Raw genomic sequence first — 17471 nt, 5'->3', positions numbered from 1 at the left:
TCTGAGCTTGGAACATTTTTAGAAGAAATTTTGTACAATTTTTAGTTGGTATTTAGGAACTTTTTATTGAATTGAGGCTTAGAACACAGGTCCAAAACCTTACGTTAAGGTCAAAAATGGCCGACTCCGAGTCACCACTTCGAGTTTTCGAAAGCACAAGACTCGGAAATAGTTAATGCGTTCCCTGTGAAAATGCTATTTTATGTTTGCTGTGGTGAAGCAAACATAAAATAGAATTTTCATATGCTACTGAGTTACAGGACAAAGCGAATTCCTACAGCCAATCAAATGCCATCGCAGATAAGATTCCGAAAGGTGATATCAAGATCTACCTGTGCGACTTCAATGCGAAGATCGGCTCCGATAACACGGACTATGAGCGCGTCATTGGACGCCATGGTCTTGGAGAAATGAGCGAGAACGGTGAGCTGTTTGCAGAGTTTTGTGACAACAATAACGTGGTGATCGGGGGATCGTTCTTTCCCAATCGACCAGTACACAATACCACATGAGTCTCTCGTGATAGACATACTGAAAAAAAAACAGATTGATCACATCTGCATCAGCCGAAAATGGAGTCGGAGCCTTCATGATGTGCGGAGTAAACGCAGTGCCGATATCGCGTCTGATCACCACCTTCTCATAGCTAAGATCCATCGGCAGGAGGAGAGATTTGGGCGATGATATAACACACGCCGACTGGAGGATCCTACAGTGAAGCGGTCCTTTGTTGAAGAACCAGGAGCGCGAGCTGTGGATATCCTAGAAGGTGATGATGATGATGATGATGGTCCCGCCACATACCCCTACAAAGGTTTGAGCTGGACGATTTATCTATAGATAATTAATGTGATCACATTTTAATCAGTTATACAAAACAAAAAAAAAAACGAACTTTTTTTTTCCTCCAGATATAAACTTCTTCAAAAACTGTATACTTGATTCATAGAGCACACAAAACTAGTACAGAAGGTGGCAGCGTAGAGCGCCTTTATCACCACCAATGATAATAACCTGGGTGAACTGCGCACCCGAGTGAATCTCCGACCAGACCTGGAGGAAAGTTGAGAAGCGGAGGAATGCCAAAAGTGTGATAGAGCGAGCGAAAACACGTGGAGCCAAATTCCAAGCTCGTCAACGGTATTCGGGTCTGGAAAAGGAAGCTAAGCGCTCGTGTAGACGATACAAACTAGCGTGGGTGGACTCTCTGGCAGACGAAGGAGAAAAAGCCGCAACTACTAGCGACCTCCGTCTCCTTCACGATAGCTCGCGACGCCTTAGTGGAACAAGAATGAATACAAGGATGCCTGTGAAAGATGCGACTGGACAGCTATTCACCGACCCAACTGACCAGCTGAAACGCTGGTCCGAACACTTTGAACAGCTATTTCAAGTATCGAGTCACGAGCCATTTACATCGCGGCATGATCCGCCAAGAGTGCGTCGCATGACTTGTGTCAACTCCAAAGCTCCATCATGGCAGGTGATAGAAGCAGCCATCCAGAGTATGAAATCAAACAAGGCTCCAGGAGTCGATCGCATATCCGCCGAAATGCTCAAAACTAACCCCATGCCATCCTCTCAACTATTGCAACAGCTATTCTGTAATAACTGGGACACAGCGACCTTTCCGGCTGACTGGATGCAAGGCTATTTAGTGAAGGTTCCTAAGAAGGAAGACCAGGGGTATGCGCCAACTGGCGAGGCATCATGTTGCTATGTACTGTACTCAAAGTTCTGTGCAAAGTGATCCTAAACCGGATACAGGAGAAGATAGATGCGACTCTTCGGCGACAGCAGGTAGGATTCCGTCCCGGAAGATTTTGCGTGGACTTTCCCTTTCCCTAACCCGGTCGACAGAACCCTAGTCAACGGGTAATTCACTCTTGCGCTTTATAAAAACCAGCTTCTATTCAAATCAATCATTTCACTAGTAGATGCTGGAGAGAACGGTTCCAACTTAGTAGCCGCTGGTAGCAGCAGCGATCCGATCACTGTTGCAAGAGGATGATTTACTGGAAACTTGACTGACTATCAGCAAGCAAAGCTGCGGCAAGAAGTAGCGCAGTAGGCGGCGATTTCAAATATCTCGCTGCCTTTCATAGCGGACGCCCCAACAAAGTATATGGCACCTTGACAGCGCTAGAGTGCTTCCGAATGTCGACATGTGACATATCCCCAGTTCAAAACTTTTACAACTCATATTTCACAGTTTCGAGAAGAACGAAGTTGGAAATTTATAACTTTCGATTCTCATTGAACCTATTTGGGTTTATCAATATTAATACTTTTCTTTTAAAGACACGTAAAAGCTGAACCACAGACAACAGACGTGCCATTCGATGACGATTTCATCGACAAGAAAAATAACGGTAATTTTAAAATGTTGCTAAGTGGGCAATAATGCCGCTAATGTCGCTATAAGCAAGCGTGCCTTTTCATTATCAAAGACAAAAAAACATTAGTAATGCCGCTTGTGTTGATTTAAGCAAGCGTGCATACCCATTAGCAAAGATGAAAACCGTTTTACGAAAACAAGTTAGTAGGCAATAAGCTCACATGGTGGCGCGTGAGTGTAACGTTTCGAATAAGGACGAAGATTTTCCAGGAATTTTGTTCGAAGAGGCACGTCTGTTTGTCTGTGGCTGACCCATGAATCATACAATAAGTAGAAAAAAATCAAATTTCAATACATGCGACGCAATAATATCCTTTTGAGGTACTGTGGATGAAATTGAGTTTCATCCCTAAAGCACCCCTATCCATATTAATTTGATGAGAAGCAAAAACATTTTACCTACTGCACGCACAAAGAGTGTTTTCTGCAACTCTGAGCCTAGATTGCTCGTTCTAGCAATTATAGAGTGCCTTATTAGGGTTTGTTTTTTATTTTACTTTCTTATAGTATTTTTTCACAATTGTGAGTCCAGTTCGAAATCAGTTTCTTTTGGGCATTATTCTAAGTTGAACTAAGCATGATTTTTACGATTTTTTCTGGTCTTTACAAGCGTTTCTTGACGTAGAACTACTTCTTACTTTAGTAGGGTGACAGGTGTCCTCATAAAATGCATATGATGTTACTGAATGGATGTTAAATGCCAATGTCTTAATCGAAAATGTATTAAAATTATTTGGAAAAACAGCGGCCGTGATGTTGATTCTAGACTCATTTTATAAGTGGCTTCATCTTTTTTAAGTTACTTCATCCTAGTTGCGCAACACGCAAATAAATAAATAATAATTATCGAAGCTTTAGATCAGTGGTTATTAAGTCTGGAGGGAAATTTTGTGTGGAAGAGCCTGAGAATAAACCCATACTTAAGGTGAAATGGGACGGAATCCAAGCATCATTGCATCATTGTTGACACCACTACATCTTTACACTCATATGTGGTTGTATTGGTGCAACACGGTAAAACAGTACATGGTTGCCAGATTATTTTATTTAACTTAATGTTAGAAATTCAACGAACGACACCGACTCCACGACAACTGCAACAAATTAGCTAAGTAAGCAGTTGACAACTGCGGTGTCAACTGCTTACTTAGCTAATTTGTTCCCTCACCTACTGGCTACTGCTGCTACCACCGAAAGTCAACGGCCGGCTTCGATCAGCTGTGCCGCAACGTTATGTGGTGCTGCACAGCTTTTGAAAACTCACATTCAAAACAATTGCAAGGATAAAAACGGTAAACAAATGAAAAGGAATTTATCTCACCTTTACATTCGACAGACTGATCAGAATATGCCACATCGTTTGGGATATGTACAGGAACCTTAATAGATGATGAGGTTTCACAATCGGCGAAACTTGTAAGTTTTCGTTTTTTTGATTTATCTAACTGGTTGCTCCACTGATTTTCATATGTCCATGCCAAGAGATCAACAAGATTTTTTTTCATTTTTTTGCGTTCTCGCGAGTAACCGCTGCTCTTCTTAGTTTAGTTAAACGCGGCATGATGATCCAAAAACCACTAAAATCACACTTCACAAATGAAAACACTACTACTTCACACAACTCATTTCAAACTATACGCTCTAAATGCTCGCGCAGTGCGCTGACTTTGCTGCCAACACGGGCGCACAGTTTGACAGGTGCAAACGAGTTGAAAATAGAAAAAAGCAAAAACGGTAATTTCGCGACGTGCTACACTTTAAAGGCATGTTTTAGCCCATTCCGGTCGAGTTTTTGTGAAAATTAGATACGATCTCGATGATCATAAGTGTAAATAGAAAAGTATACGTAGTTTGAGTGATTACGGACTCGTACGTGCCGGTATTCGTGGAAAACATTCTAGTGGCTACCGGCGTGAGAATATAAACAAAACCGGGAGAGAAAAAACAGCGGCGTGAAAAAAAGCAAGATTAGAACGTTTTAAGGGTTTCACGCTGAAACCAAATGTGCAAATTTATTGAAATAGGTTCTCCGGTGCTGGGTTAGCATCTCGACAATAAACAATTGCAGGTTAGTCGTATAATTTATGATATTTATTGAGGCACTCTCGAAATGCATTAGTATGCAGGAGGAAGCCATCGCTCCTCCCATGCTTGGATTCGGTCCCGATTCACCTTAAAGTCCTTTTGCCAACGAATGGCTTAGTTCTTCTAAGATTCGAACCTATCACCACCCGCTTGTCAAAGCGGACTCTGTAACCTTGCGGCTACAAAGCTCAACTAATATGAATGAACGAAAAATGAATCTGTTTCGTGCTGGCAAACAGTGAAAATGGACCGATGGTGCTATCAACCACGCAACAAAATATCACGTTGTAAAAACACATTCTCTTCACATCGGATGGAAGCAGATATAAACAGTGCAACGCTGTGAGCCACGCAACAGAGCGAAACGAAGCCAGCATTTTTCACAGTGTGTAACCAGCGCTTTTGAAAGCTGTTATTATCTCTTTCGTCTACAAGAGCAATAGAAACGGTCTTTTTCAGCACCATCATATACGCAACTGAAGAGTTTAAGTAATAATAATTTTCATAGTCCTACGCTAACATGCGGTCGTGTCTTAGATACCACCCACTACTTTTTCGACATTTAAATCCGTTTGTTTTTCGATTCTGAGTGCAGCTTGGAATCATTTTCGGTTTTTGGGGCGAAAGAGCGTTTTTCACCATTTTTTGTTTAAACATGCTCCGGTTGGGTCATTTTTTTATTGACCTTTTTTTGATAATCGTTTTTTATCATTCTGAGCTTAATTCGGGAACCTTTTATACGTCATTTAGAACCTGTTTTCAATTCAATTCGTTCTGGTCGTTTCTGGACTTCATGAATAACTATGCACAAATTAATATCATTCTTGGCCTATGGAAATGTTTTTCCAACATTAATAACCTCAATTTGGGATCGTTTTCTTGTATGGCTGTTTTGGACATTCCAAAGCATTTGTTCACACATTTTTCCGTTATTCCGTGCTCAATATGGAATCATTTTCTTTTTCGGTTTTTGCCGACTGATAGTTTATTTTTATTTTTCAACCTTTGCTGACCTCCAGAAGCATTTTTTTCATCAATGCAAACTCATCTGGGATTGTGGTTTATACAGCTTCTCCTGGTCTGAGAGAGCGTTTTCTAGGGCCTTTGGACTCGTTTTATCAACCTTCTGAGCTTTATTTGTTTATGATTGATTTATGTTTTTATTTCTAGTCTCCTTTTCGGGAGTGCTATTCAACATTCTGTGTGTATGTTGAGATCAATTCCTATTTAATCTATTCTGAGCTCAATTTAGGATGATTTTCTTTCTTGGCTTTTTTTCCGGTCGTAAATCTGTCTCAGTTTGGTCTTTTCTTTTTTGTACTTTTGAAAACATTGAGATAATTTTTCACCACTTTTAGCTCAATTTATGATCATAATCTTTTTTAGTCTTCAATGTCTTTAAGAAAATGTATTCTCGACAGTTTTGTGATCATATTATTTGCCTTTTCTACCTTGAACAAGTATTTTTCGATGTTCTAAGCTCAATTTGGTTTTATTTTCTTCTGAACTCTTTCCGACCTTTAGAAGAATTTTGAGCATACATAATTTGAGATCATTTTCCTTTAGGGGATTTAGTAGATTTATTTTACCCCTCTGAGCTCGAGTTGAACTTAGGTTTTGGACTTTTCTAACCTTTAGCTCAATTTGAGATTGAGAATTTGAGTATTAGGATTTAGATGTCGTTTTTTTATCATTCTGAGCATAATTCGGAGCTTAGCTTCTTGCGGTCTTTCCTTCCGGCCTTAGCGCGTTATTTAGCATGCTGATACTGACCTTATTGCCCCAAACGATCACAAAGTGCAGACTAACGTCATTCTCGAACACAAAAGAAACCAACTCACGAGCCTGACCGGTGTCATTCGACCTGCTGCGAATGCGGTGATGCGGTTACCCGTTTTGCCGGTCCGCAAAAGGCAGAGAGCGAATATATGGCATATGTACATTATAGTATAACTCGACTCGACCGCTGCTGACCGTCGCCTAGCGACGGAGAATAAATCAGCTTACTATTGTTTCTCTTCAATTCACTTGAATAGCTCATTCCTGTCAAACAGATTGAGTATGTGTGACTCAAGCAGTTGGATTCCGGAATCGATCATACCGAAAATTGTTATCAAAAATAACGGTGCTCGATTAATTTAGCCAATCAACTGTGTCGAGCGTTCGGTCAATGAGAGAATGCAATAAAAAAAACCTTCGTGCAAGGTGAGAACCGGACTAAAGTGTGAGTCAGCGGCCGGCAACTCAGCTTTCATTACGCTGCCACTGAGGGAGCTTCAAAGGTCGCCCGGTTCTGCTGAGCCGGTGGCAAATTAAAACCAGTGTTTATTAACTAGATTACGCATGTAATGGGTAATTTGAACTGAGCAACCGCACCGGTTAATGTGATAGCTGTTGACAGATATTTCTTTCGCGGTTAGAGTATCAATTATCGTATCGGTGATAAGGTGAAAAGTTGTGAAGCGTTGACGTGACTTGTGTTTTTTGTGTTATCGCTGGTGATAGTTTAGTCGAAACGAAGTAAGAGAAAAAAGACGTGTCGAGTTAATTGATAACACGATCGTGGGATATTTTTTTATCGGCCTACAAGAGGCCGAGTCACAGCCGGTAGAGAATTATGCCAGACCATTTTTAGCACGGTAAGTAGAATGTTACTGATAACGGTCGGTATAAGTGAAATCAGACCCAGCGAAGCGTAATTCATCGGAAGGCAGGTTTGTGTGTTTTTTTTTGCGTTAAGTTGACATTTTAAAACAAAATCACCATTCAACGCCGACGGTGTAAATATTTGTGTAGGGTTTCTTTTGTGTGCATGTTTGTTGGTTTACACTGCACGCCGCAGGAAGCAGGTGGATATTTAAATTTTGAGAGTCGGTTGTTACTGTTTATGGTTTGACCAAAATGCGTCCTGAATTTTAAATGCTGAGTCACTGCCAAAATTTACTCGGTAAAAGGTTTTGTGGCTTTAGCCTTGTTTAGTTGGTATGTTGAAAGTGTCATTAAAAATCGTTTAAATGTGTCATGACTAAAGAGTCGTGTGCCTAATTAAGATTATTTTATGATAGCGGTTTGCGCTTTTGATAACGTTTCAAGGCATCCAACTTTACTAATTTAGTTTGACAAATTAAACAAATTGTATTCAAAATATAACAATATATATGACTAAATGATCAAATCAAATTCTGACATAACACTAACTTGGGGTCGAATTAAATTAAAAAGTAAAAAATTTAAATCTCTTCAACGTACATACATTTTAGTTTGCACAGAACGTAGCCGAGTATAGTAAGACGTAGTCCTATGTCAAAAATGCTTCAACGAGAATACTTGTATTGATGCACTTTATGCGGTGCGAATCGGATTGAAAATGGGGCAAGGAAAGTACATAGTAAATTTCTGCAACGATTGCAAAACAATTACTTCTTTCATTTACTTGCCAGTTAGCTTATTTCTACGCGGATGTGTCTTATGTCCCTTTAAGACAATTTTTGTAGACAAACATAACCAGTCACAAAACATTGGAAAAAAATGTCAATTTTACCCCATTTTACGGTACTTATTGGTTTAAAAACTTACTTAAAACATTTATTCGAAACATTATACACCCCAAAAATAATCGTTGTACTTTAAGTTAAAGATATTTAAACAAGCCACGTTATATCGCGGTAAAAGTTACGTTATAAAAAAGCAAAGCCTTGGTGCTACATTCCGTATCGGAACTCGACCTTCTGTTTATTATACACAGACTTCGTAGCCAACTGTTGAGTGTACAGGACAATTGCGGGGCTAGCGCTACGATCCTACTGATACTAACAGTCTCTCCCGAGCCGAGACTCGAACCTACGACGACTGGCTTGTTAGGCCAGCATCGTACCTCGAGACCAGCTGGGAGAAAAGTTACGTTATATCGAGTAACATTATATCGAGGTTGCCTTATATCAAAGTATGACTGTACTCCCCTGTACCTCCTATATTCATCTCAACACCTATACAGTCATACCTCGATATAAGGCAACTTTATTTTTATTTTCGTTACGTTATATCGAGTTACGTTATATCGAAGCACGAAAAAAAATATTTTTATATTGAGGCAAAATTCTTGATGGTTACTCAAAAGTGCGCAAAAACTCATTTCCCTTCACCTAAAATTATGTATAAACCTGTCTTATGTCCCTTTAAGACAATTTTCGTAGACAAACATAACCAGTTACAAAACATTAAAAAAATAAATGTCAATTTTACCCCATTTTACGGTACTTATTGATTTCAAAACTTACTTAAAACATTCATTCGGAGCATTATACACCCCACAAATAATTTTTGTACTTTAATATTGAGAAATTAAAAAAAGTTACGTTATATCGAGTTACGTTATATCGAGGTTGCCTTATATCGAGGTTGCCTTATATCGAGGTATGACTGTATTTATCGCATTACCGTCGAATGTTACAATTTTTTCCTCTAAAGTAAACCTTCCAACCACCACCAAATCGAGAGGTTAAATTAAAATTACTTTAACTTTGCAAAGATAGCCAAATTTGACTATAAACGATTCAAATAAGAACGATGAGATGAATATAGGTGCTGAAATAAATATAGGAGCGAATACTTCATTTTAATTTGTTGATCAACTTAATTCACCCGCTAGTGTCAAAGCAACAAAAAAAAATTGCGTATGCATACGCATCGCAATATTCCACATGAAAGATTAAAGCTAAAAAACATACCGTAAACTGGGGTGGCTTTGATCACCGGGGTGACTTTGATCACTGTGAATGCGTTTGAATGCGTGGATATATGTTCGCATTGCTACTACTCATGCATTTCCTGCTATTTAAAGAGTGTTTTTCATGCTAAAATATTAATTGAAAATAAAGTGTATTTTTGGCGATTTTCGTTGCATACAAACAATCGGTTCAAGCAGATTCAAAACAACAAGTTGCAATACGTAAAGTTTTCATTCTGTGCCGGACACGCATCAGCATCGGTTGTGCTTTGAAATCGCTCCGATAATAGACGGCCAGCTGTTCCTGTTCGTGATGTCTTGGCGAGCCGTGACATACCCTACATGACCCTTATATACATTTTCCTAAAATCCATCCATGCCCCAGTCTAGTCCCGTTCCCCTCCGTCTACACCCAACAAAACGACAAGAACACGTTTGAACCTTAAGCAGAGGTTTTGGAATCAACAACTGCACCCCACACGAATTCACCAGGACCTGAGAACCCGAGGCCTTCAGTGATATCTTGGCTCAGCGGCACATACCATAGGCCACTTGAACACCAGCGAACAACAACAACGAACCATAACCAGCAACTAGCCCCCGCACAATACCTTCAGGACCCGAGAATTACAAGCCCCTCTTCCAGCTCATGACATCGTGGCTCAGCAGAACAAATCCATACATGCTGCATATTCATGGCCATTCGAAGAGCATCAGACGACCATCAAACTACAAAACAGTGATTGAAAAATACATCCTAGTTTTAAGATAGACTTAATTTCAGTTCGTAGTCGGCAGCGAGGATTAAAAATTTGCTTTAAGATTTTAAGTCTTCAGATATAATTGGCGCCGTTAAACATTAAATTGTATTTGTGCCGTGTCAAATAAATGATATGAGAAAAAAAAATACGTAAAGTTTTTTTATTTTGTTCCCAGATTAGTTCTTGAGATGAACAAATATTAAAACAATACATTTTATTGTTATTTTTGCAAGTTTTTTTTCTTAAAGGCAATGTTGAGTCCCAATATTCTCCACAGCGTATTAAATATTTCTTCTTAACAAAAACCCAAGACATGAAGTAACATGCAAATTTGGCCGATTTCATAAGTCATATTCCTCGTGGACTAGTTTTTGATGATTTTAGACCACCTTCTCTCTCAGTGGATAACAATTCATATATATTCTAAAAATTATGTATGAATCTTGTACATTCGCCATTATAAACTGTTCACGTAGAATGTAAATGGCCCCCAAATTGCTTTCCATATTTATAAGCTCGTTTAAGCCGTTTGAGGCTGTTCAATTTAGTGAAAGTAGCAAAGTGTTACACCAAATTCATCAAAATAATGAAGTGATCGAAGTCACCCCTGAATGATGATTGGTGTAAAATTTTTAGTGCATATTTAAAAACAGCAAAAATGTTGCTAAACTTCTGAAGTAGTGACTGAATCTTTTTCAATGCATGCCAGTACTTATTTTAAAAATATCGAATAATATTGTTTTCAGTATATTCTGAAAATATTTGAGATACAATCAAAAAAGTGATCAAAGTCACCCCAGTTTACGGTACCCAATTATTGCCACCGACAATAATTTTACCATGAAAAATTTAATGTGTAGCTATGAAAATAATGCCTGAGAAAATGTTGTTAAGATACTCTCTTTTTTCATTGTAAACATGGCAGAAACTTTTTTTTATTGTTCTGGATAATGTAATTTAATATAATTTGATGGATTCACAAAAAAATAAAGTTAAATTATGGTATGACTATGTACAACAACAGCATTTTTGAAAGCTAAAAGTTTTTCTACGTAATTTTTTCGGGTACCGTAAAATGTTAAGGTCTAAGCCAGTGGCTCCCAACCGGGTGTCCGCGGCCGGCAAGGGGTCCGCGAGACTTACCTCGGGGGGCCGCGAAGCTCTTGGCTAATATGACAGGTAATTAATTTTTTTTTCTAGATACCTCTATGAAGGCGGATTTTCAACTCTTTTGCGTACTAGAACTGAAACGTGAAACAAATTAGACTTGGAGAACGACATAAGACTGAAAAACGCAGCCTCGTATAGCAATATTTGTATCTGAAATTCTTCTGGGGGGCCGCGAAGCTCTCTTAACTTAGCATAGGGGGCCACCGAGCTCTTGTGTTTAGCAAAAGAAGCCGCGGAGCCAAAAAGATTGGGTACCACTGATCTAAGCCAACTGACGTAAAGACTTTACGGTAGATACTAAAGTCGAGAAAAAATCTCTCTCTCTCTCTCCTTCCCTCTCTCTCCTTCCATCTCTCTCTCTTCTCCTTTGTCTCTCCTTTCTTCTCTCGCTCCCTACTTCCTTCTACTTTCTTCTTCCTAACTTTCTTTACTTTCTCTCTCTCTCTGTATTTTCCTCTCTCTCTTTCCTATCTCTCTATTTATCTCTCTCTATCTCTGCTTTACTTAATCTATTTCTCCTTCACTCTCTCTCGCTCTATCACTCCTTTTTTCTCTTTCTCTATCTCTCCTTTTTTCTCTCTTTTTATCTCTCCTTTCCTCTCTATTTCTCCTTTTATCTCCCTATCTCTCCTTTTTCTTTCTCTCAATTTCTCAATTTCTCATTTTCTCTCTCTCTCTTTCTTCTTTTCTCTTTCTCTCTCTATCTTTCTTTTCTATCTTTTCTTTTCTCTCTCTCTCTCTCTCTCTCTCTCTCTTCAGCGTTTGCACTCTCTTTATTTCTCCCTTTCTATCTCTCCTTTTCCCTCTCTCCATCTCTTTTCTCTCTCTCTCTTTCTCTCTCTTTCTCTCTCTTTCTCTCTTTATTTCTCATTTTTTTCCTGTCTCTCTCTACTCTCTTCTCTTTATCTCTCTCTACTGTCTTTTTTCACTCTCTATTCTCCTCTCTCTACTCTTACCTCTCTCTACTTTCCTCTCTCTCTCCTTCTTTTTCCTCTCCCTCTCTCTCACTTTTTCTCTCTCTACTTTCCTCTCTCACATTTCCTCTCTCTTCTTTCTTCTTTCCCTCTTCTTTTCTCTCTCTATCTCTGCTTTTCTCTTTTTCTCTATCTCTCCTTTACTCTCTCTCTATCACTTGTTTTTCTTTTTCTATCTTAGCTTTCCTATCGCTATCTCTGCTTTACTCTCTCTCTACCTCTCCTTTTCTCTCTCTCTTTCACTTCTCTTTCCTTCTCTATCTTTTCTTCCCTTTCTCTATTCCTCTTTCTCTATTTCTCCTTCTCTTTCTCGCTCTCTCTCTCTCTCTCTCTCTCTTCCTATCTCTCTCTCCATCTCCCTCTCTCTCTTTTTTCTCTCTCTCTCTACTTTCTTCTCCTCTCTCGCTTCTTTCTTGTCTCTCTATCTCTGCTTTAGACCTGTGCGCCGACCATATCACCGGCGGCTTATCACCGGCCGTTAGCTTTTATCAGCGGCGGCGGCGGCGGCGTGTATCGGCGTGACACTAATTACCACTTATAAAATATTGCGCATAATGTGTGCTTTTGTACTCTCATGTTCGTTTTTTTTTCAATTGAACGTTCATAAATAAAAATGTATGCGACAGAGTTCTAAGAATGTCAAAAATAGAAATAGAATTGGTAAGATATCAAGTAAACAAACAATAACCAGAACCAGAAAATAATAAACCAGGCAGCGAAAGTACAAACAAGTGTAAATCCCAAAAAAAATCATCTACGAGCCCACAACAAAAAATTACATGGAATACTGTTCCCAGCGACGTTCAATTTAGGAAAAAAGATAGATAGTTTTTATGTTGATTTCGATTGACCGTAGACCTTTGGGAAAATTCCATAAATCTTACGTTAGAGAGTCGTTTTTAACTTTCATATATTTTGTTAGGTTACCCATGGAATAACTGAAAAAATGGGAAACTCTTTTCAATCGAATAGAGTTCTTCGGTAAACACCACAGTTTCTTCATTTTCTATTGCGACTTTTGGGATAAAACTGACCAGAGATGAAGCATCAAGTCCTCCTCGGGTAATTGTGATTGTGACGCGGTGTTGGTAAAAGCAACGAGGTTTCGTTAAGACTCCTCACTATTGACAAAATAAGTCTTTCTTATAATAATACTGTTTTGAGGAATATTAATCCTCTCCAGGGAATTGTAATTGGCGGTATGGGCACGAGGAACGAGGTTTCGATAAGGTTCCTTCATCTTGACATAATGGCCAGAGGGGAACGTTAGGTGTAGTCTCACTCCTGGGAATTGTAATTTGGCAATATTGGTAGAATAGTAAGAGGCTCGTTATAGTAGAGCAGTAAGCTTGAAACGAAAGGGTAAACTCTCTCACACAAGCACGGATATAAATGAAAAGCGTACATTTACTGCCAATAATATGAAGTGCGGAGTACAGAAAACACCTGGCCAATGTCACAACAGATCAAATGTCTCTGGTCGCAGTGATGAGTCCGCACAGAGGAAAAAAAATAAAAATTAACGAGAAATCAGCAAAAAATATAGTCGTGCTTGAAAATGTTGACGAAAAAACTATCTACAAAAATGTCTGTTTCAGCGCAAAATGATCAACTATTTAATTTGCGCAAAATTTTCAGTGAATTCCCGCATTATGACATTGATATTTTTGATTTCATTCGATAAAAAAGTCTGAATAATTATTGTCAAATATTGTATCAAATTTCCACGAATTAAAATAATTTACACTTAGGTACATTCGTAAATACACGCTCAGGAGAGGGAAAATACTTAACGAAGTGTTACACTGCGTGAGGCCACCATGCAAAATTGCATTACGTAGGGGTGAAGGGGTATTGAGAATTTCCAAATTACGCATTATCTAATACCTATACGAGTGTTCCCTTATCGGCTGTGATTTGCGGTATTTATAAAACCAGGAAAAAATCCAGCATACACAATCACTATCGGCGCGGTAAAGATTTTCTCGGCGGCGCACAAAAAATTTCTTCGGCGGCGCGCCGAGTCCAAATCATCGGCGGTGCGGCACGGCGTGGTGGCGCACAGGACTACTCTGCTTTACTCGCTCTGTTTCTCCTTTTCTCTCTCTCTCTATCTCTCCTTTGTTTTCTCTCTCTATCACTCCTTTTCTTTTTCTCTCTATCTCTCCTTTTTCTTTCTCTATCTTTCCGTTCCTCTCTCTATTTCTCCTTTTCTCTCTTTAGTTCTCCTTTTCTCTTTTTTTCTATCTCTCTAATTTCTTCTCTCTCTCTCTCTACTTACTTCTCTTTCCCTCTACTTTCTACTCTCTTTACTTTCTTCTCTTTCTCTACTTTCTTCTCGCTCTCTACTTTCTTTTCTCTCTCTACTTTCTTCTTTCTCTCTTCACTTTCTTCTCTTTCTCTACTTTCCCCTCTCTCTCTGTTATTTCTTCTTTTTCTCTCTTTCCCTCTCTCTCCTTTCAACCTCTTTCTTCTTTCTCTTTCCTTTTCTCTCTTTCCTTTTCTCTCTCTATCTCTGCTTTACTCTCTTTCTATCTCTACTTTCCATTCTCTATCTCTCCTTCTCTCTCTATTTCTCCTTTTATCTCTCTATATCTCTCCCTTCCTTTCCCTCTCTATTTCCACATTTCTTTCTCTCTCTGTTTCTCTTCTTCTGTCTCTTTTTATTTCTCTTTTTCTATTTATCTCTCCTTTTCTCTCTCTCTATTTTATTTCCCTTTTTCTCTCTTTATCCTTCCTTTTCTCTCCTTATATTTCTCTTTTCTTTTTTCTTTCTTTGTATTTTATCTCTCTTCATTTATCTCTCTTTGCTTTTCTCTCTCTCTTCTTTTTTATCTCTCGCACTCTTTTCTCTTTTTCACTCTATCTAATTTTCTCGCTTTCTCTTTCTAATTTTCTCTCTCTCTCTCTCTCTCTAGTTTTCACTCCTTCTCTCTCCTTTTTGCTGACATTTTTAAGGTTTGTTGTTGTTGTTTAAGTTTATCTGTGTTTTTATGCTTTTGTGGGGTATAATACATGTTTTTTTACAAGTATAAGTGATTCACATTACTGTTTTCATCTTTGATGTGCGAGTTTTGATTTTTGTTTTACTAAGCTTTCTAATTGTAGAGATTTTGAATTTTGGATTGTCCACTTTGGTGGCGCTTGTTTGAAAGAAAAGAAAGGAAACTACTTAAAACTACTATTTACAGATTAAAATTACTATTTACAGCTTAGAACTAACTTAACCTACTATGTACAAACCGCTTATTAAAGCGTATTCTGAATGCTGACATTTATGTACAAATTTGGTTTTGGTTTCTGTTATTCTGGCATCTACTTTTGGAGTAACTGCTTCTTGGTGGAGATCTGTGATCCTGGTGTCATAGGGACAATCGAGGATCATCCGTAAGATTCGGTTTTGCGCAATCTGTATTTTGTTCCTGTGAGTTTGTGCACATGACTCCCACACCGGAGCCGCGTAAAAGACTGCGGGGGCAATTTTTTGTTTGTAGACTGCCAGTTTGTTTGTTCTTGAGAGGCGAGATCTGCGACAAATAAGCGGGTATAGTGACCGAACCAAAGCTGAGCACTTAACCAGTGTCCTCTCCACATGCGATCGGAAAAGAAGCTTCTCGTCGAATAGCAGCCCAAGATAGGTAACTTCGGAAGACCACTCAACCCCGGTACCGTTCATGACCACAACGCATGATGGAGGGGGCTTCAGTTTAGGGGATTGTCGATGAAGGAACATTATTGTTTGGGTTTTGGAAGCGTTGATCTTAATTTTCCAGGTGTTAGCATACTCGACAAAGGCGTCTAAGCATCGCTGAAGTTTGTTGGTGATCTCACGAGACATTCTTCCCTTGACGGCAATTGCAGTGTCATCTGCGAACAGAAAGAGCACGCAGCCATCTCCCAGGGAAGGAATGTCGGAGGTGTAAATGTTGTATAGCAAAGGGCCCAGCAGACTGCCCTGCGGGACCCCTGCTGGGATGGAAAAAGTATTTGATAAACAACCATTCAGCGATACCCTGAACGACCTCTGCCGAAGGTAGCTACAGATGATTTTCGTCAAATATGATGGAAAGTTGAAGGCACAGAGCTTGTATACCAGACCGTCATGCCAGACATTGTCAAACGCCTTTTCGACGTCCAACAATGCCATGGCTGTGGACTTGGATACAGCCCTGTCCCTTCTGATGTTGTTCATCACCCGCACCAGCTGGTGCGTGGTGGAGTGACCCTTCCTAAACCCAAACTGTTCCGGGAGTAAGATGTTGTTATCCTCAGCCACCTTCATCATGCGGTTGAGGATCAGTTTTTCAAACAGTTTGCCCAGCGATGAGAGTAGGCTGATCGGACGGTAGCTTGATGCTAACGTCGGATCTTTCCCGGGTTAGCGGATCGGTATGATCTTGGCTATCTTCCAAATGCTTGGATAGTAGTGCAATTCCAAGCATCTGTTGAAGATAGAGCTCAACAACAGGTGAACCCTGTTGCTGAGCTTTTTTAAGACCATATTGAAGACCCCGTCAAACCCAGGAGCCTTCATGTTCTTAGTACTCATCAGCGCTGAGCAAACCTGTTCTGCTGTGATTTTATGTTCTTGAGGAACGGTACAGGGGGAGTTTTCGAGGTCGCGGACGCACTGCTCGACCTGGTCTTCCATTGGACTAGCCATGGTCGAGCCAAGCAAATGCGATGAGGCAATGTGATCGCCTACCGCATTTGCTCTCTCGACCGGTGCAACAAGAAGCCTCTCTCCGACCCTGAGGGGAGGAACCGGTTTGGGGTGCGATTTCAGCACTTTGGCTACTTTCCAGAATGGCCTGGAGCGGTCGTCCAAACTTTGGACTAAGCGTCCGAAATTTTCATTCCGGAGTGAGACCATCCTGGAAGCAATTTGCCTATTCAGATCGTCACCCCGAGCCTAATGTCCAGATCCTTGGTCCTCTGGAACTGGCGTCTACGCACATTCCGCAGTCTAATTAGCAGCCGGGTATGGGAATCAATAGCAAGGAACTTACCCCTCACAGGAACACGTCGCACACACGCCTCGTCGGCCACGTTTATGGCTCGTTGGAGACCCTCCAACGCCTGGTCGATGTTTTCCACGCTGTCGAGCGGCGGCGCCTCATCGATGTTGTTGTCCACCATTCGAGCAAAGCGCTCCCAGTCGACATGATGGTAATCTTTCCGCAGACAGCTGGCAGGAGCAACACCGATCCCCACCTCAGCAACGACAGGCTGGTGGTCTGAGCTCAGATCGTTGTGGGCCACTGGTTTGGAGAGCTCGATGTTGGCCAGGAAGAAGTCCAGGGTTGAAGGGTTCCCTGCTGGGGAGATGAAAGTCGGCTCATCCGGAAACTGCACCG

General features: G+C 40.1%; 2 protein-coding genes across 2 annotated transcripts in view; both read left to right on the top strand.

The window, feature by feature from the left end:
- The first annotated feature begins 1303 nt into the window (after nt 1–1303).
- LOC129716644 (uncharacterized) lies at nt 1304–1750 on the top strand. Its single transcript, XM_055666480.1, has one exon. The coding sequence runs from the start codon at nt 1304–1306 to the stop codon at nt 1748–1750; it is 447 nt and encodes a 148-aa protein (XP_055522455.1).
- A 4806-nt stretch (nt 1751–6556) lies between these two features.
- The window catches only part of LOC129725208 (diacylglycerol lipase-alpha), a 152533-nt gene continuing 141618 nt past the window's right edge, over nt 6557–17471 (top strand). Inside the window, exon 1 of the mRNA XM_055681397.1 lies at nt 6557–7122. The gene's annotated coding sequence lies outside the window, so the exon portion shown is untranslated. The remainder of the gene's footprint in view (nt 7123–17471) is intronic.

This window comes from Wyeomyia smithii, chromosome 1 (assembly GCF_029784165.1).
Source record: "Wyeomyia smithii strain HCP4-BCI-WySm-NY-G18 chromosome 1, ASM2978416v1, whole genome shotgun sequence".
In the NCBI taxonomy this organism is placed as follows: Eukaryota; Metazoa; Arthropoda; class Insecta; order Diptera; family Culicidae; genus Wyeomyia; species Wyeomyia smithii.
Note: the sequence above shows the minus strand (reverse complement) of the source record. Positions and strands in the feature narration are given on the sequence as shown.